Here is a 20,498-nt window from a genome sequence, read left to right as displayed (position 1 = left end):
GCTCGTCTCCTTGCTAAAGCCAATGTTTCTACCCACAGGTAGCCAGAGCATAACTTGAGGGTATCTTCACCACTGGCTTTTGCAACAGATTGTTCCTGCAACTTCTCTGCCCCCCATTTTTGATCTCTTCCTTTTCTACCAGTTCCTTCTCTGCTGCCTTCAAACATGATCCATGTCTTGTCTCTCCTTAAAAAACTAAACAAAAAATCCTTCTCTCAATGCTACCAGCCATTCCACACCTCACTTCCACTTACTGGCCAAATTCCTGGATCAAGTTGCCCACAGCTGTTAACTCTCCTTCCTTCTTATTCAGCTCCTCTTGGCACTCTGGCTTCTGACCTCATTTCTCTGTAAGACTCTTCTCTCCAAAATGACCAACTTATTGTCGAGATGGATGGTCTTTTCTCATTCTTCATTTTTTTTATCTCTTTTTGAGATTGAATTGTCAACCACCTTCTCCTCCTGGATACTCTTTCCTTTCTTAGTTTTGTCTTGGTTCTCCTTTTTTTAGTCCTACCCATTGGATTGTTTTTTCTGCTGTCATTGCCCACTTCATGCCCTCTAACTTTAGATTTTCTCTAAAGCTCTATCTTTCTTTATGTTCTCTGTTGAGATTCTCATCAGCTTCCAGGCTTTTATGATCAACTCTCTATCAATGACTCACCAGTCCATAAGTCTAGCCATAGTCTTCCTCCTGAACTTCATTCTCATATTACAGTCTAGCCAATTAGATTTTTGAAATGGAGTGTCCTAGAAACAACTGGTCAGACTTCATTTCAGCCAGTTAATCCATGCTAAAGTGCTGCCTGATGAGGCTTTATAGCCTTTCCTTTCCCAAGAATATGTATAAAATATCACTGGAGACCTATAAAGACTGAATGTTTTAAGTTTCCAATAGTAGAATTCCTAGCACTGTGACATGCAGTGAGAGAATCAAGGTTTTTTTTTTCCCATTTAATAGTATTTTATTTTTCCCAATTATATGAGAGAATTCATTTATAGAAGGATGGAGGCTGACTAATGCCCCTCCAATAATGTCTTGTAGACAGTTGAGTGATTCAACTTTTTAATGCCTTCCTACTGATAACCTTAATCACTTTCAAATCAATGGTCAACTCCACAGTCTCCTAACTGGCTGCTCTTCTTTAAGAGGGACAGCCCCAGGGAGGACCCTAGGGCAGAGGAAGCTACTGGAATACAGATAATAAAGACCTAGAATGTTGCCTTCATTATCACCCCTCTCCCTCATCTTCCCAAGTGAACCTTTCTGTCACTTACCTGGTCACTGTCATAAAGTGTCTGGAGAGGACTCCTCCCTGTCTTGCCAAACCAGTGGGAGCCCAAGATCCTGTCCTCAGCAACTGGGGAAGGAAATGAAGAGAAAGAACAAGTTATCCTCTGGAGGATCAATCTGGTAGAACTACCTGAAAAGCTGGCAGGCTACAGGGAAGAAGGAGGAAGAGGAGGGAAAAATAGAGCAAGGAAAGGGGAGGGAGAAAGAATGGAAGAGAAAAAGGAGAAAGAAGAAAGAAGGGGGAGGAAGGGGAAGAAAGGAAAGAGAGAGAGACAGAGGCAGACAGACAAAGAGAGATAGAGAGAGAGAAGAGGAGAGAAAGAGAGAGAGAGAGAGAGAGAGAAGAGAGAGAGAGAGAGAGAGAGAGAGAGAGAGCGAAAGGAGAACAAAGAGCAGGAAAGAGAGGGAGAAAGGCAGAAAAAGTGGGAAAGGAGGGAGAAAGAAGAGGAGAGAGAGAGAGAGAGAGAGAGAGAGAGAGAGAGAGAGACAGAGAGACAGAGAGAGACAGAGATGCCCTAAGGAAAGTGGAGTTGTAGAGTGGAGTGTGCAAGATGGGGAATTAGGCAATTGGAATTTTTGTCTCATTATGCTACTAATTTTCTGTGAAACCTTAGGCAAGCCCCATTCCCTCTCTGAGACATTTTTTCCCTTTTCAATGTTACAGGAGATAGGTCACAACCTGTAGCTCTTGCATGGAGATGGCCCTTAGGGTCATCAGTGAAAAAAATGCAGAATCTCAGGTCATATGTTCAGCCCTGATGGAAACAATAGCTTCTTCCCTGTTTGTCTCACTGATGAATAGTAAATGACACAATACATGTGAAATATTTTTGACACTTGCCCCATGTGAAAGAGTGGGATGCATTAAAGTAGAGCTCTGAAACTTCACAAATATGTATGTGTGTATATATAATATATACATGTTATAAATATACATACACACATATACACATGAAAATAAACTATACATAGATGTTATATATATATATATGTATATGAGTCTTTAAATGTAGTTAATATCCCCCCATCTCAACTGTCCACCTAACAGAAGAGGCTCTAGAATGGGGCTGCTGCTGGGAGGAGGCTGGGAGGAACCTGGGAGGGAAGACCACCCGGGCTGTGAGGAACTGAGAGGCTCTGAGAGAAATAGGCTAGAGGAAGGGAGGAGAATCTGTCTGTGGGGATTTCACCCAAGTTGAAAACCCATAGTTTTACTTACAATTTTTAAAATATTGATTATTGAATTTTTAAGCTTAGCACATTTTGCAGCACTGCCCAGAAATCATGCACTGGGCACATACCCCTAAAGCTACAGATAGACAAAGAGAAAGATAGCTAGATTCTTTCATCAATCTTAAAGCATTACATAGATGTTAACTATTATTATACCTTTCCAATGGGGTTTTTGTGAGTCAAGTGCTTTGAAATCCTTAAAGTGATTTATAAATGTGAATTATTGTTATTACTACTTCAAAGGATTGGCTCAGCTTTATGTATGTGACTGTTTTGAAACACATAAAGTGCTAAAAAAATTTAAGGATGTTATAATTATCTTTATTCACTTCAGATGAATCTCAGGACATGAAAAAAGCAGCTGACTAGGAGTTATTTGGAGTCATAGTGTTGTAGTGAAAAGACTGAAGTAGGAGTCAGAAAAGCTGGCTTCTACTCCTAGTCTACTACAAGTTCATTGGGTGACTTTGGTTTTTTGAGCCTCACTTTCCTTCTCTGTAAAATAAGAAATTGATCTAGCTGTTCTTTAAGGGTCCCTTCCAGCCCAACATTCAACGAGTGGAGAGGATTCCTGTCCAGAACTGGCCCCACCCCACTGCAGAGCTGTCCGGCATGTGGTATTCCTTGGCTAGAACACTGGCTTTCCAGGGAACGAGCGATTTTTCCAGACTTATTTTGTTGGCCATCTCCTCATGAGGTGGAATTCTACCAAAGAAGGAAGACTATCAAGGAAGAAATGCAGACCCACCGTCAGCCATGGACTGGAGAGGAGGAAGGCAGCCAGCCCTGGCCCCACTCTCTCCGATGGCATCCATGCCTGACCAATCACCAGTCAGCCAGCAAACCCCTGGCTAGTAAGTCATTTTCCCCTGGCCCGAGAGAATGGACACAGCCTGATGCGAAACATAGTTCTGTCTTCTGAAGGGCCCAGTGTCCGGATACTACAGTAAGTTTAGGGCAAAGGGGTTGGAGGGCCAAATGTGGGATTACTTGACTTTGTTTTTCCCATTTGCTTCCTGGCTTTTCCCCCTTTCCCTGTAGCCCCAAAATACTCAGAGGTTTCATACTTCATCCTAGGATGCAGATGGCTCTTTTCCTGAGTCATCTTGGTACAGTGGCAACATTCTAGAGGTAGAGGATTGAACTTTAAAACTCCTCTCTAATACTTACTAGCTGTATGAGCCTGGTCACGTCAATTAATTTTTTTAAATTTATGGACTAAATTTTCATAACAGTACAATAAAAATAGGCAATCTCATATGAAACTGCAAGTCTACTATGTTCAATTTGCTTTTCCTTTCAATATCTAATAAAATTATCATTAAATGTTTTCTTTCCTCCCCCACTATAGAGAAATGATAGGAAAGAGGTAGGTGATAATAAGGAATCACACATGATGTGAAGGAAAGCTGTAGAAAACATGATCCTTGTAGTCACTGAAAAATGAGCATATTGAAATAGCTGATCTTTAGAGGCTCTTCCAGCTCCTAATCCATGGATTAGGACCCATAATCAGATGAGGTCTCCATTGCTTAGACACAAATAAATATATGTACATATATGAATATGTAAAAATTTTTATACATATTTCTATTTATCAGTTCTTTCTCTGGATGCTACTATACTATTAGAAAACAGGGAAAGAGTTACATGAAATAACGAAGAGCAAAATGAGCAGAACCAAGAGTACATTGTACACAGCAACAACAATTTTTGTCTATTTGTGTCTAATAAATATACGTACATATATGTGTATGTAAAATTTTTCTATACATATTTCTATTTATTAGCTCTTTCTCTGGATGCTACTGTACTATAAGAAAACAGGGAAAGATTTGCATGAAATAACAAAGGGCAAAAGGAGCAGAACCAAGAGAACATTGTACACAGCAACAACAATATTGTTTTAAGAATAACTTTGAGCTAACAAGTCACTTTAATTATTATAAATAACTCAACTATTAGAGATATATAAAGAAAGTCACTATCTGTACCAAGTCATTTAATCTTGGCTTAGATGATCTTTGATGTGCCTTCCAGTTCAAATCTATGATCCTACACAAGCCAAGAAGCAGGCTAAGTATAGAAGAGGGCAGTGACTCAAGTGGCTTTGATGGACACAATTTGAAGTGTCCATTTCTGGTGGAAAGCACTTGAAATGTGAAAAGAAAAAGTGGAGGGGAAAGGATGAGAAAGTTGGGAAGAGTCAGAGAAAGAAACAAGAAAAGAGGAGAGAAAATTTTATACAGTTTCTGAAAAAGCAGAGAATATTGCATCATGGCTTTCTTGATAATGACTGGCCTGCGACTCCAGGGAATATGGCCAACTGGGAAGTGTAGGAGTGAACAGTGGGGTGAAACCAGTGCAATGGAGACCTCATCTGATTATGGGTCCTAATCCATGGATTAGGAGCTGGAAGAGCCTCTAAAGATCAGCTATTTCAATATACTCATTTTTCAGTGACTACAAGGATCATGTTTTCTACAGCTTTCCTTCACATCATGTGTGATTCCTTATTATCACCTACCTCTTTCCTATCATTTCTCTGTTGTAAAGTGTGAAGAATGATGTCAGGAGATATGAATTCTAGTTATCATGTGCTGAAACACTTTGGTTAAGTCACTCTATGGGTCTCATATCTATACTTAATTCAGTGTCACAAGAATTTATTATTTACTACATATTTATAAGAGCAGGCAGGTGGTGCAATGGATATAAAGATAGAGGACCTGAATCAAATCCAGTCTTAGACACTTACTAGCTATGTGATCCTGAGTAAATCATTTAACTTTAGTTTGTCTCCGTTTCCTCATCTGTAAAATAAGCTAGAGAAGGAAATGGCAGACCATTCCATTTTCTTTGCCAAGAAGAACCCAAATGGGGTCAAGAAGAATCAAATATGACTAAAATGGCAACAACATTTATAAGATTATAGATCTACAGCTAGATAGTTCTTAAGATGCTTGCTATCTCTAGCCCTTTTATTTTTACAGATGACTAAAGTGAGATCCAGTGAAGTCTCATAGTTATTAATTGTTAAAGGTAGGATTTGAACCTAGATTCCTTGTTTCCAGAGCCAGTCCTAAGCAGTTCATAGATCCTATCCTTTCCTTCTCTCTCCTGTACCTGTCTGTCTCTATTATTCTCTGTGCCCCAATCTCTGATTCCATTTTTTCTCTCTATTATTTGGAATTTCAAATACAATGCTAAGCACTAAAGATATAAAGGCAAAAATTACGCACTCCCCACCCTCAAGGTGCTTATAGTCTACTTGGGCGAGAGGAGAATGAATAAAACAGGTGTTTGGCTTATATGATCTCTAGGTTTCCTTTCAGCCCTAAAATCCTGTCATGTCCCCCGGAAGTCTCCCCAAATCAAGGAGCATGTGATGTGTTTCCAGATTTCCTTCTTCTTGTTTCCAGGCCCTGCCCCTCAGATCACACCGCTCACTTATTTCGCCTCTACCTTCCATTTGGGGACAGGCTGGCAGAGTGTGCTTTCTGGGCAGGGGCAGCAGCCGTCCAAACAGAGGCGGAGGAGACAAGTGCCCGTGTGTTTTTCCTAAAACAAACACAATATCCAGGCTGGAACAGAGAATTGGATCCTCAGCAAGGATGTGGTTGAGCTTAAGGGGAAGTAAGGGTGGACTGAGGAGGCATTAAAAAAAAAACCCACTAGTGACAGGAAATGTTTACTGACACATGCAAGGCTCCGTAGGGTTGAGGAGGGTAAGGAGAGGAGATCAGCTTGGTCTGGGTGTAGGTTACAGCGACTTTGAGAGAGGCAGTGGATGTGGTGGGGAAAGGGTCCATCTGGAAGTTAAGCTCTTAGTTGCAGTATCTGACTTGTTGTGTGACTTTGGACAAGTTCTCATCAAATTGGGTCTCAGTATCTTTATGTATAAAATAAAATAAAATAAAATAAAAATGTCCCTGTCCTACTTATCTCTTAGGAGTTGTGAGGATCAAGTAAAGTGGGGATCTGTTAAATGCTTTAGAGATTTGTTTGATGGATTTAGGGCCAAGGACCTTGGATTTGAATTTCAGCTATCAGTAACATGAGGGGAATGGCCTCTGTTGTTGCTTCCTGCTTTAAATCAATGAGCCTCTAATTGTGAGCCATTATTATTATTGCTTTTTCCCTTTACTTTGTGGTTTAATTTCTTAGTCATTCATGAAAACTTCCATGTGTGTGAATCTGAGAAGGCTGGGGGTGGGGTGGAGAGAGGAGTCTCTGAGGGGAAGTCATGGGGTAAACGGGAAGAGGAAGAGGGTAGGGTGAAGAAGTAAGGTGTGACCCTTCTACTCTTGTGATTTTAAAAGTCATCACAGTGAAGTGAAAAGAACATGAGAGAGAAGAGGGGAGTTTGAAACCTGTCCTACCATTTACTATCTAACAGGCTTTGGAAAGTCACTTACTTCCCCTCTCTGAGCTTCAGTTTATTCAATTGGAAAATGGAAAGGTTGAATAACTGAGATGAGATCTCTAAGTTTCTATCTAGCTCTAAATCCCCCGGGACTTTCCTCTGGGACTTTTATCTTCTTCTCTGCAGACTCACTTCTGGCATTTAAGGCTTTCCTCCACCCAGAAAATCACCAAACTCTATAGACAGAGCTCTCATCCACCTGAACTTCAGCCTCCTCTTCCTTCCAGAGCTGTAGCTACCTAGTCTGGCCCCACCCACTCCATCCTTCCCAGACATTCTCAAGCCACCGGCCAGTGCTGGGATCTCCCCTTCTCTTCATTCTGTCTTTAATGTCTACTTCCCTTCATGTGTAGCCTTCCCCTACTTGAATGTAAGCTTCTTGAGGGCAAAGCCAGTCTAGTCTGCTTATGCACTCCCCAGCACAGTGCTCACTATTTAGTATTGGTATTCTTGGTATAAGTATTTAGTAAGCACCTTTATTTATTTATTTATTCACTCATTCATTGATTTTTTGCTAAAGCAACTGGGGCTAAGGGTCACACAGTCAGGAAATATTAGGTGTCTGAGGCTAGATTTAAACTCAGGTCCTCCTGACTTCAGGGCTGATGTTCTATCCACTACACCAACTAGTGCTCCCATAAGTGCTTTTTAAATCATTTATTAATTCATACATTTCTATAACTCTCACCCTCTCCATCCCACCTTCCATTCAATAAGCATTTATTAAGTACTTCCTGGATACTCATCCTTATGCTGGATACCTGAAGGAGACCAAAAAACATCCCTGTCTTTGAGGATTGTTTAATTTAATTGAGGAAAAGAGATCCACGCTATGGTTAGGTGACAATTTGAGACTTTGTGTTATTTAGAACCAAAATGAGAGAATATAGGTTTTTAGATTCCTAAGGAATGGTGGGTATAGGGGAGCAGGCAGGGCTTTTTGGGAAGGTGGTCCTGGAACTGAAGGATGAGGCAGAAGCAAAAGGCAGATGGAGGGATGCAAGAAAAAGCATGGTGCAATGGGAGTAGACAGCAAAGGATTCTGCCTGACTGAGCCAAGAGAGAACTGAATGAACTGGGGAGAATGGGGACTACAGACTGACTAGGAAGCACAACAACATTCAAAACCATAAAATTATTGCTCAAAACCCCTCAGTCTACTAATTAGCACGGGCTTGATTTAAAGAGCAATTCTATCACCTCGGTTTTCAAAGTGAATGGTCTGAAAATGAGCAAGGTGGAAAAGGGCTAATTTATGACAAAAGAGAGAAAGGGAGTTCTAGTATTGACATGGGTATTCAGAGATCTGCCTCCCTATCTTTCAGTAAAAGGCAGGTCACTTTAATCTCCCTGGGCCTTGGTCTCTTGATCTGTCAAATGAAGAAATTGGACTAGTTGTTCTGTGAGGGCCCAAATGCTCTGAAATGCTAAGGTCCAGGGGAATCCTTCCAGCTCCTTGAAGACCAGCTGAAGGCCCAGAAGAGACAAAAGCCCTGAGAATTCACTGTACTCCATCAGAGCTGTTGGCTGCCCACCAGTGGCTTGGGCTCAGGCCATGCTGCTCTGCTGCCCGGCCTTCTCCGAGCTTCCTGAGACGTGTGGCAGCTTGCAAGGGTTTGCAGAGGCAGGTCGGAAGGACCTGGCTATCCCCCGGCACAGACCAGCGTGGATTCTCCTGCCAGGAATTCCCAGACAACAGAACGTTACTGTCTTCTGTTGGGGAGAAGGAGGTTCCTTTGTGAACAGAAAGGCTCATCTGAACCAGTGTGACTCCAATCTGGGACACTGCTTCTCCAGCCAAAACAGAAGTCAGCTGCTGAGCCTTCAGCGCTCTCTCTTTCTCCCTCCTGAATGAGAGCTGGGTTGGTTACTAGAGGGGATGGCTTTGAATCTTTATTTTACAGGCCATTTCATCTCTGTACGCCTCAGTTTCCCTCTCTGTAACAGGAGAGAGTCAGACTAGATGATCTCTTCCACCTCCACAAATTAATGATTTCTTTGCAGCCAGATTATGGGGTGTGTGGTGGGAGAGATTGGGCTGAAGAAGGAAAAAGAGAGGGGAAATGGATGTAACCAAACAGTACAACTGAAAACGTTCTCCAAAAACACTCTCTGAGACAATTACTGAATGGGCTCTTCAGATAAAGAATGTTCCAAATACCATCCAGGCACTTGGGAAGAGCTCTCAGGTCCCTTCCTATCCAGGAGACTACAATATAACCCAGGTACACAGAAATCTGGGCTCTCATTTGTGGCAGGAAAGCCAGGGGGAGTCCCTTTTCTGCCCAGAGTTCAGGAAAAGAAGAACCAAAGATGAATAACATTAGGGTTTCTCCAGCACTGCTGGAAGAAAGCATCTTGGCTGATGAACTTCAATATTCCTGACTGCTTGGTGGGTCAGTGGACAAGGGTAGTCCGGCCAGTAGCCCTTGATACCTTTCCAGTGAAACCCATTGCTCATGAAGAGATCTTCTGGTCTTCTGTTGGTTTCCCCAAACCCAGAAACCTAGAATGTTAGGGCTGAAAGGAGGCTGAGAACTGGGAGTGATTCACTGGGGTGAGAGAAAGGGAGACTTCCCTATAAAATATGACTAACGCTGGTTTTGGACTTATGGCCCACAGCTGCTGGCAACTCTGTTTATGTAGACTGTTAGAAACTGCTGCTTTCTGGAGAAGAGTTTCCAGGGTGAGAAAAGCAGAATTGAATAGTTTCTCCAGCAGTTTCTTCTCTCTTTGTAATTCCAAATTAGTATCTATCTTGGGAGGACAATAAGGAGGACTTTCCCCATTCTAATGCTACTCACTCTTCAAGGCTCAGCCCAAGTCCCGTTTCCTCTGCAGAACTTTCCCTGACCAGTCCAACTCACAATGATCTCTTTATTCTTTGAACTCAGCTTCCTTCAAATATCATCTAAAATCCCACATTCTGCAAGAAGACTTTCTCAGTTCCCCTTAATGTCAGTGCCTTCCTATTGTTGAGTATCTCCAGTTTTCCCTAAATATAGCTTGATAATAGCTGTTTAGATATTATGTCATCCATTGGCTTGGGAGATCCTGGAGCAGGGACTTTTTTTTGCATTCCCACTGCTTAGCAAAGTGCCTGGCACACTGTAATTAATGCCAGGTGACTAACTGAGAAGAGACTTGAGTAGGGACGATAACTACCATCTAATATCTGAAGACTGTCATGTAGAAGAGGAAGTCGGCTTGTTCAGTGTTTTTCCGGGGTGGGGAGGAGGGGATGCGGCACTTTTCACGGAAACTCACAGGGAGGCAATTTCCTGTTCCAGAGAAGGGAGAACTTTCTAACAATTAAAACTGTCCAGTAGTAGTCTGGGCTGGAAGAACACTGATCAGAGAAACCAAAAGAGATTTGCTTATGTGTCAGAGGGAGGTGTGTGCCACATGATACTGAGGTCCCTTCCAATCCTCCAATTCTTTTTTTTTTCCTTTTTAATTATTAAAGCTTTTTATTTACAAAACATATGCAGGGGTTAGTTTTCAACACTGACCCTTGCAAAACCTTTTGTTCCAAATTTTCCCCCTCCTTCCCCCTCCCAGTTGGCAGGTAGTCCAATACATGTTAAATATGTTAAAATACATATTAAATCCAATATATATACACATATTTATCTTGCTGGACAAGAAAAATCAGATCAAGAAGGAAGAAAAACTGAGAAAGAAATCAAAATGCAAGCAAATAACAACAAAGAGAGTGAGAATGCTATGTTGTGGCAATCCTCCAATTCTCTGAAAGCTTCTAAAGTACAGTTTATGGAGGTTTGGTGGAAGATGGAGAATTAACAGCTCACAGACGAACTTTCAGATGCCACAAAAGAAAAGCAGGAAGACGAATGAACGTTCTAACAGCAACGTCATCCGAATGTGGCCAGGACTAATCGGAGGTACTGTAATGGAGTGGACTGAGCCCAGGAATAAGAATCAAAGTATGATGATCTGAATCCCATCTTTTTTGTTCACTATAATTTATGTGGCCTTGGGCAAAATACTTCCCCATGTCGTTTGCAGATCTACAGCATGAGGGATCGGGATAGGGCTGGGATAAGAAGTCCTTCTGCATCTGAGGCTATAATCGTAACCCTGTGCAAAAGCCTCTTACCCCAGTGGTCCCCACCCTTGCAGAGGTGGGCATCATTATGTGCCATTTAAATAACCCAGCTGGTCACTCTTCCTTGATATTTAACTGAAACATCATGCCTAAAATACAGTTAGTATATAATTTACTGGGTGACAAGACAGCAAAAAAGAAAAAAATGGCCTTAAAAGCAAGACCACAGACTAGAATGCACACGTGAATAGGGTGAAATGTGAGCCTTCATAAAAGAGAGGGCTGCAAGAGGAAACCGGCAAGCACAGAATCCAACTGGGAAGGCTTATTCAATACAAAAACATTCATCAAGCAAGGGGGTTAAACTAGTGGTTCTGTGAACTGCAGGCTTTGCTCAGGGCAATTACAGGACACAGAGACATTTGGAAACAGTTAACAGCCATTGCCTTGCTTCAAGATGGCAGAGGGAGCCATCTTTTTTCCAAGGACACAGAACACCCAGAAGAAAAGTCTCATACAAAGCTGGATGGAACCCGAGGACAGAGAATTATTGAAGTTGGAAAGGACCTTAGAACATAGGATGTCAGATCTGCAAAGGATGTTAGAACCTAGAACATCAGGCCTGGAAAGGACCTTAGAATATAGAATGTCAGGTCTGAAAGAAACCTTAAAACACAGGATGTTGAGCCTGGAAAGGACCTTACAACTCAGAATGTCAGAGCTAGAACAGCCCTCAGAGATATTTAATTCAATCCCCTCATTATAAAGAGTAGGAAACATACACAGGAATGGGTAGTGACATGTACAAAGTTATACAGCAAACCAGTAAGATCTGGGGCTAGAACCCCAGTCTCCTGACTAGTAGGGCAGTGTCCTTTTCACCAGAATCTCACTGACAACTCATGGAATAACACTCATTGTCATATGGGAATAGGAAGGCCCTCTTTAGCTCTAACATTCTAGGATTCTATGATCCAGGTAGTCAGGTAGCCAAGTCAGGATGGAGAGCTAGCATTGAAGTTAGGAAGAACTGAGTTCGAATTCTGCCTCAGAAGCTTATAATTGTGTAACCATGGGCAAGTCAAATGATCTTTTCCAGCCTCAGTTAATCATCTGTAAGATGAGGGGGGAGGGTATAGTTCTCATTCCTGCAACACATTTGAGAAATATTTAGGACCGATACAGTTGGTCCAAGAGGAAGTGGGATTTTCCTAGTTGGTCCAGGAGGAGGTGGGATTGTCCTAGTTGGTCCAGGAGGAGGTGGGATTGCCCTAACTGGGCCAGGAGGAGGTGAGATTGTCCTAGCTGGGCCAGGAGGAGGTGGGATTGTCTTAGCTGGGTCAGGAGGAGGTGGGATTGTCCTAGCTGGTCTAGGAGGAGGTGGGATTGTCTTAGCTGGGTCAGGAGGAAGTGGGATTGTCCTAGCTGGTCCAGGAGGAGGTGGGATTGTCCTAGCTGGGCCAGGAGGAGGTGGGATTGTCCTAGCTGGTCCAGGAGGAGGTGGGATTGTCTTAGCTGGGTCAGGAGGAAGTGGGATTGTCCTAGCTGGTCCAGGAGGAGGTGGGATTGTCCTAGCTGGTCCAGGAGGAGGTGGGATTGTCTTAGCTGGGTCAGGAGGAAGTGGGATTGTCCTAGCTGGTCCAGGAGGAGGTGGGATTGTCCTAGCTGGGCCAGGAGGAGGTGGGATTGTCCTAGCTGGTCCAGGAGGAGGTGGGATTGCCCTAGCTGGGCCAGGAGGAGGTGAGATTGTCCTAGCTGGGCCAGGAGGAGGTGGGATTGTCCTAGCTGGGCCAGGAGGAGGTGAGATTGTCCTAGTTGGGCCAGGAGGAGGTGGGATTGTCCTAGCTGGGCCAGGAGGAGATAGGATTGCCCTAGCTGGGCCAGGAGAAGGTGGGATTGTCCTCAGAAGTGGCTTTTTGTCAAGATGCTACAGCAGGAAAGGAAGGCCTGATCCACTGGGGAGGCTGTGTACCTGGAGCAAGGAGGACTAATGGAATCTGCAGCAAGTCCAGGCCAGGCCTAAGGAGTCACTGGGCATGCATTCCAGCCAAGTTAGACAAGTAGCTATTTCTAGATCTCATCCTATTGTCTCCTCCCCAGGTCATTCTTTGCCCTTTCTTCATATATATCTGAAATCAGTTTCAAAGACAGAAAGGACCTTAGGGCCAACCAGTTCAACCATATACCCTCAAAGAATACTTGCTATAACAGTTAACAAATATTCATCCTAGAGACATTTCACACAGCAAAGTAAGCTCAAATCACTAGCAAATTTTTCTTAGTATCAAGTCTAAAATGTGGCTAAAACTCAATGCTAAAGATCTAGAACTAATGGAACCCAAAAGGCCATCGAGTAAAAACCCTACCTCATTTTGCAGATGAGAAAACTTGAGGTCCAAGCAGTTAATTAACTTAAGATCTCACACAAGCAGTAATATCAGAGATCAGATTTGAACTCATGTATTCTGACCCCAAAGTCAGTGCTCCTTTTGCTTTGATTCTGCCTTCTGGGACCAGGGGAAGACAGATTTCTTTCCTAGATATGATTTATCTCTATATCTTCAGTTTCTTCAGTTGAGATTCTCAGCTCAATCTTCTTAATAGAAAGCATTTTTCTTCCCTGAGGGCTCAGCTCAGTGGCAACCTCCTCTACAAAGCTTCTCTAAGCTTTTCATCTCAAAGGGATCCCTCTCTTTTCAGATTTTTCCTAAAGGACTTTAGACCTTTACTTTGCCCCTAGCAAACTATACCAAATAATCTAGCAACCCAAGTAAATGTAATATTTCCAAGGAGATTTAAGGTTCTTGAGAAAAGGATTGGCTTCTATCCATTTTTATATTCCTAAAACCTCTGGCTCTTGCCATAATAGGCCCTTTATCAATGGGTGTTGAAACGAATTGGGGAGTTCAGGACAAAGCCGAGAAGCCCTACAGCCTGACTGAGGATTCTTTAAGACCTAAAGGAAGAGTCTGATTTTTCTTGTGCAGTAAAATAACTGTGTGGATATGTATACATATATGGTGTTTAACATATACTTTAACACATTTAACATGTATTGGTCTACCTGCCATCTGGGGGATGGGGGGGAGGGGAAGAAGGGGAAAAAATTGGAACAGAAGATTTTGCAAGGGTCATTGATGAAAAATTACCTATGCATATGTCTTGTAAATAAAAAGCTATTTTTAAAAAAGACTTAAAGGAAGAGAGACCGAGGGGAGACAGATAATAGGGCATCAGGAAGAACATCCATCTTCCTCTACTTTTGCCTAACTGTGAGTTGCAGAGTTATAATTCACTTACTAATATTTATGCCTTTTTCTTTTAAAAAATTTTCCTCATAGAATTTTATTTTTCCAATCACATGGGAAGAGAGTTTTCAACATTCATTTTGTCAGATTTTGAGTTCCAAATTTTTTCTTCCTCCTTGCCTTACTTTCCCCATCACCAAGACAGCAAGTAATCTGACATAGGTTATACATATACAATCATTTGGAACATATTTCTCTATTACTTACTAATATTTATACCTTTTTCAAAGAAAATCAACCATTTTAATTTTTTATGGGTAGACTTTGGTAAAGTGTGTTATAAAATGGTGTTTAAATTCCTTTCTAAAATTTGGAGGCCTCTATGAAATATTCTTTCTTTTCTTGCAGAAAAACCTTAACTTTCTCCTTTACAACAGGGGACTAAGAGGTGTTTCTGCCCGTCTCCTTCTGCCGTGCTTTTCTTTCTCTTTCTCTCCCTATTCCAGTGCTTCTTTATCCTTCAAGGTCCAGGTGAAAATCTATCTCATTTACAAAGTTCTGTCACCTTGGACAGGACACTTTTTTCACCTTCTCTTATTTGACCATGTTTCTATCATGTCTCATTTCTATAATCCTACAAAATTGGTCCAACCTTTATTTCTCATTTGTATTTCGGAATTTGCTAAATCTTGCTGTGTGGCCTTCTGTGTAGACTCAATCAAGCCTCAAGGGCCTCAGGAGCAAGTAAACTGGCGATATAATGTGCTGCCAGGTCAGACCAGGAAGCTTGGACTTTATCCTCTAAATCCACAATCTCAGGGGAGAGCAGAGGCCTGACCTCCAGGCAAAAAAATTCACTAGGAAAAAGAAAGATTGAGATAGGGATCATCAACTGAAGGCTGAAAGACACTAAGTACAGCACCAATATTTTACCAATGTAGAAACCGTGACCCAGGGAGGTAAACTGACCCCAGGTCACACAGGTAGCAGACCCAGGCCCTCTGACGCCAGATCTGAAATTTAATTACAAAGGCCTGGAAGCCACAGGGCAGATGCTAGAGTTTCTTTAAGATCTTAATATTTGCAAAGTATTGCTTAACTGTTAACACCCATGACTTTCACAATATGCCTGGAGGTAAAGGGTGCAAATAACCCCAATTTATAGAAGAGAGGCAAAGAAGGCAAGTGATTTACTAGGCATGTATTAGTGAGAAAATAGGAATAAAACTCAAAGATCCTATTTCAAAGTCTCTGGGACCCTTCCCACGGAAGCAGAATGGGAAAAAAGATATGAATAAAATCTGGGTTCTAGGTTTCCCCTTTTGGGAAGGTACTCTGGTTTGGGGATTCCTAACATGTCATCCCAACTCCAAAATATCCTTTACATGCTATTAGACAACCCTGCTCAAAGACCTTCAGAACCTCTTTACTGCCTATGAAGTAAAATTCAAACTCCTTAATCTGGCATTCAGAGCCTCTCAATATGAAAAATATTTCATGAGATGAGCTTCATCATGAGATGACATGAGTTCATCTCTACTTCCTACCTATGCAACAGTCAAATAGAACTACTCTGTCTAGACTGTCCTCTCTCCTCCTGTCCCTATGTCTAAAATGTCCTCTCTCCTTTCTTCAACTGTTAGGTTCCTACTTACCCTTGAGGCCCAACTTCAACAAGACTTCCTGGATCTCTTGTCTCAGTAGCAACCAGCCTCCTCACAGGACAAGTTGTCCTACACTTCTCTAATAAATGAATCTGTTTTCATTTGACCCATAGGGAGTTCCTAAGTGAAAGCTCTCTCTCCATAGAAACAAATGAGTGTCTGCTGTACTTTTTTTTCCTACACATATTTCTACATTTATTATGCTGCACAAAAAAAATCAGATTAAAAAGGGGAAAAATGGTGCTCTATTCTTATCATTAGTCTTGGAGCCTGAGGAACTGAGAGCTTAAGTGATTGTCCCAGAATCACACAGCCAAAGGATAGCCTTGAATCCAGGTCTCCTTGATTTAGAAGCTGATTCTCTATCCAGCTACTATACCACATTGCTTTTCTAGTGTATTTTTTGAAATAGTCTCTTTCAGTTCTGTGTTTGTGTCTCATCTTCCTTACCACATTATGAATTCCAGAAAGGGAGGGATTGTCTTAAATTTTGTATTTTCCCTCTCAGCAGTTAGCGTGGGGTTCGGCACACAGCAGACTTTTAATAAATGTTTGAGAATTTGCCACTGGGTTGGATTGAATTGTACTGAAGTGAATCAAGGCCAGCTGGTTTCTCCTTTTCTGGAGAAGCTGGTAAGCCCATCTGTGCTCTGGTGTTAAGCCAGACCAAGGATCAGGGCTGTGGCCAAGAGACGCCAGGGAGCTGGTGTGAGATGATGGGGAAAAAATGATGCTCCGAAGTAGTTTTCAATTCTAAATCTAGCTCCCAAAGCTGAGCTCAAGGCTGCCATAACTGAAATCATTTGTTAGCAACAGCTGGGATGGCAGATAGGAAAGATGGGGGGGGTGCCTCAAAATCACCAAGTCCTTTAGAAAGGCTCTGTTGAACACCCTCATTTTATAGTGACTTGTCCAAGGTTACACAGAATGAAAGAGCCAGGATTTAAATTGAGATGATTTAATTATCTATAAACCTGTCTAGGCTAGCAAACTGATTGAGGACAGGAATTATGTTCTTTCCCCCCCCTCTTTCTCTTCATCCCCACTGGGGTCCCCTTCTCCCCTAGCCTTGCAGATAATAGATGATTAATGAATACCTGTTGGATAGATGGCACTGATCCTACACAGAGATAGGAATAGCAGTTGCTGTTGAGTTTGAAAGGCATATGTGACTCCCAAAACACTTCCTAGCTTCACCCCTGTCTCAGTATTCTGCAGTTAACATCATGATTAAAGAGCTTTCTGGGAACAGCTGCATAAAGTAACGGCCATTAGTGACCGCCATGTAAGAAGGAGGTTGGGCTACATCTTCTTCAAGTCTTCTAGCTCTCTGCCATGGCTGTATATTCTGCTGAGGAAGAGGGTCGGCACTATAGTTGTTACCCTATGAAAGGGAGAGGGGAGAAAGGATGTAGATGCTCAAAGGCTTCTTTCCTGGATCTCTGGTCTCACAGAACAAGTTGTTCTACACTTCTCTAATAAATGAATTTATTTTCATTTGACTCATAGGGACCCTGGCGTAGGATTTTGTCTAGGAAAGAGATACCCAACAGGCCATTGTTACTGGGGAGCAACGGAAACTGCTAGGATGGGGAGAGAGTTCTAAGCACTGGCTGGAGAGTGGTTTGGAATAAGGGAAGGGGAGTTCACTGTGACTGAGGAAGAAAGAGAGGAGCAATTAACCAAAGCACCAATTAGCATCTATTTATACTTTACTCCCTCCAAACTCAACTTTAGTTTAGAGCTTAGCTTCTTAAACTGTGGTTTGTGACCCTTTATGGGATCTTGTAACAATGTGGAAATTGCAAAATTATGACTTATTATCAATAAATGTTTGATTTGTATACTTATTTTATATACAGATATACCTGAGGTCGTGTAAAAATTTTGGGGCAAAAAGAGGTAGAGAATGGAAAAAATTTAAGAAGCTCTGGTCTAAAGGACTCTTGTCTGTGTGTACAATCCTCATTTATAAATGAGGGCCAAAGGGCTCTGCTCTAAAAAGGAGCCTGTAGAGGCATGGATTATATTGCAGTGTTAAATCTTGAGTCAGGAGATCTGGGTTCTAGTGCTATTTTTTTTTTTTACCAGTAACTTTTGTGACCTTAAGCACATTTCGTTATTATGTCTCAATTATTTCCTCTGTAAAATGAAGGAGTCGGATTGTATTTTTGTGTATTAACCTGGGTCCATGAATAAATTTTGGGGGTCTAAGAATTTGGAAAGGAAAAAATTACATCTTTATGTCAGTACATGGTTTCCTTTGTAATCCCGAGTATTCATTTAGAAACATTAATCTGAGAAGAGAGCCAAAGGTTTCATAAGATTGCCCAAGTAGCCCATGACACCCCCTCAAAAGTTAAGAACCCCTGAGTCAGAAGATCTCTAAAGTTCCACCTATACCAGACAGTCTATATTTCAAGGTCCTTCCAGTTTTGACATTCTAAGTGATAATGTCCCTTTGATCTCTGCTATTCTGTGTTCTAGAGACCTCTCTGACCAATAATTAACACAGTGCATGGTGTCCTAGCACATAATAGGTGCTTAATATATGTCAAAACTCTTTAGAGAGAAGAAAAGATATAGGTGGCTGTCTGAATTTCTTTAAATTGAAAACAACACTTAAATTTTAATTTGACTGTTCCAATTTGAAGACACGGACTGAATATTGTAACTTTAAAAATATAAATATTTATGTGTGTATGTGTATATATATACCCACATGCATATATATGCACATACAAGCAATATGTCACGTGCTGAGAAACAGGAATTGTTTTTACTATAAGTATAATCTGACACACTTAACCAGAAGATCAGATACTTAAATAGTAAAAATCCCTCTTTTAAAAAATGTTTATTGGCTGATTGACACTGTAAGCCACGTGACAGGAACATAACCTTTCACTCCTCCCAAGTCCACCCCCAACAAAGGTACACACGCTACGGTTAGAAATCCCAGATCGATTCCACTTGGGCTGTAGGTTATAATGGGACCAAAGGAAGACCCACAGCCACGTGTATATTCTCTTTCCCAAAAAAGGAGATAAAGACCAGACAGGAAAACTTCTGTCAAAGGCTTTGTCATTTTGGAGGGTTTTAGGATTCAATACTCGGTCCCTCCCCCCTTGCCTACTCTGCTGGAAGGGAGCTGGCCTGTCCTGGTAAATGATTAATAAGCAGTTTTCCTAAATGACACAGTCTGACTTTCATCTTCACTATTAACATTTTCTCCATGACTTTCTTAAGTCTAGACAATCAGCAAATCAATAAATCAAGCCCTGATTTGGAGCATTTGCTGAATAACGCTCATGCTGAAAACTTAAGGAGTCAATAGACTTGGTCCAAGCTGGCTCTACCACAGTCTGGAGGACATGGTGGCCCCGGTGGAGGCTTTCTGGGAAAGAAGGGAACGTTTGCTCCCACAATTCAGGATTTCTAAGTCTGAGATCTGCGATCACCCTCATCTGGTTCTTCAGTCTTCCCTCTCCTCTTGGAGGATCTCCCCATTCTACCAAATTCTGCAAGTCCCAGCTCCAAGGCCACCATTTTCACAAGGCCTTCTTTCAGAACTCTGATAGGACTTGGTACCCCTTACCAATCTCTTATCTATGATCCCAGACCTAGAGCTGGAAGGGACCCCTGAGGCTGCTTAGTCCAGCCCTGTCCATTTTACAGATGAGGAAACTGGGGCTCAAGGAGGTCAGAGATAGGGTTTGAACCCAATCCTTCTGACTACAAAGCCACTGTAATTTCTGATGCTAACTTGCATTTCAGTAAAAATAACACTGGGAGGCAGCTGCATGGCACAGTGGATAGTGTGCTGAGTCTGAACCAGAAAGACTCATCTTCCAGAGTTCAAATCTGCCCTCAGGCACTTACTAGCTGTGTGATCCTGCACAAATCACTTCGCCCTGTTTGCTTCAATATCCTTCTCTATAAAAAAAGGAGACTCAAACATCACTGAAAAACAACAAAATAATAATACCAACAACAACAATAATAACTGATAACTTTCTAGACATGAAGATTTACAAAGTGCTTTCCCTATGTCTCAAGGTAAGGAGAACAAATGTTATATAATGTCCACTTTATGGATGGAAAAACTGAAGCTTAATGAGATTGAGCCTTTCCTGACATCAAATAGCCGGCCTCAGGTCTGGGAATTGGATCGCAAATCAATGGATTTCCATTAGTAACAAAACCACACCTTCATTTTTCTGGTTACCCCCTTCTGCTTTCTAACTCTGCCCCTAGGGCGGAGATCCCGGCTTGTGCATTTTGGTGCTCCTCAGGGATCTTGGCACATAGTAGGTGCTCAGAGAGTATCTGTTGAATTGCTGAATAATCATGGGTCAGACTGTGGTCAATGGAGAGCAGAGAAAAGTGCTACATAGAAGTCAAGGTCAGGAGTGGTTTCCCCATTGGGCCCCACAACTTTGTCTAGCTCCTTAAATTCCGAATGAACCCTGATCTCCAATCCACATCCTGATCTCCAATCCCCAAAAGGTTAAAAACTCCTGATTTAGTGCCTTATCAAACCCAAATAGAAACCAATGCCTGC

The 20,498-nt window shown here is 41.9% G+C and overlaps 1 protein-coding gene across 1 annotated transcript in view; it reads right to left on the bottom strand.

Annotated features, from left to right (window-relative positions):
- The window catches only part of CHST13 (carbohydrate sulfotransferase 13), a 56,921-nt gene that overhangs the window by 10,780 nt on the left and 25,643 nt on the right, over positions 1–20,498 (bottom strand). The window contains exon 2 of the mRNA XM_051983055.1: positions 1,279–1,361. Coding sequence (XP_051839015.1) covers positions 1,279–1,361 — 83 coding nt within the window. The remainder of the gene's footprint in view (positions 1–1,278; positions 1,362–20,498) is intronic.

The sequence above is a fragment of the Antechinus flavipes genome, chromosome 1 (assembly GCF_016432865.1).
Source record: "Antechinus flavipes isolate AdamAnt ecotype Samford, QLD, Australia chromosome 1, AdamAnt_v2, whole genome shotgun sequence".
NCBI lineage: Eukaryota > Metazoa > Chordata > Mammalia > Dasyuromorphia > Dasyuridae > Antechinus > Antechinus flavipes.
This window is presented reverse-complemented; position numbering and strand designations above follow the sequence as displayed.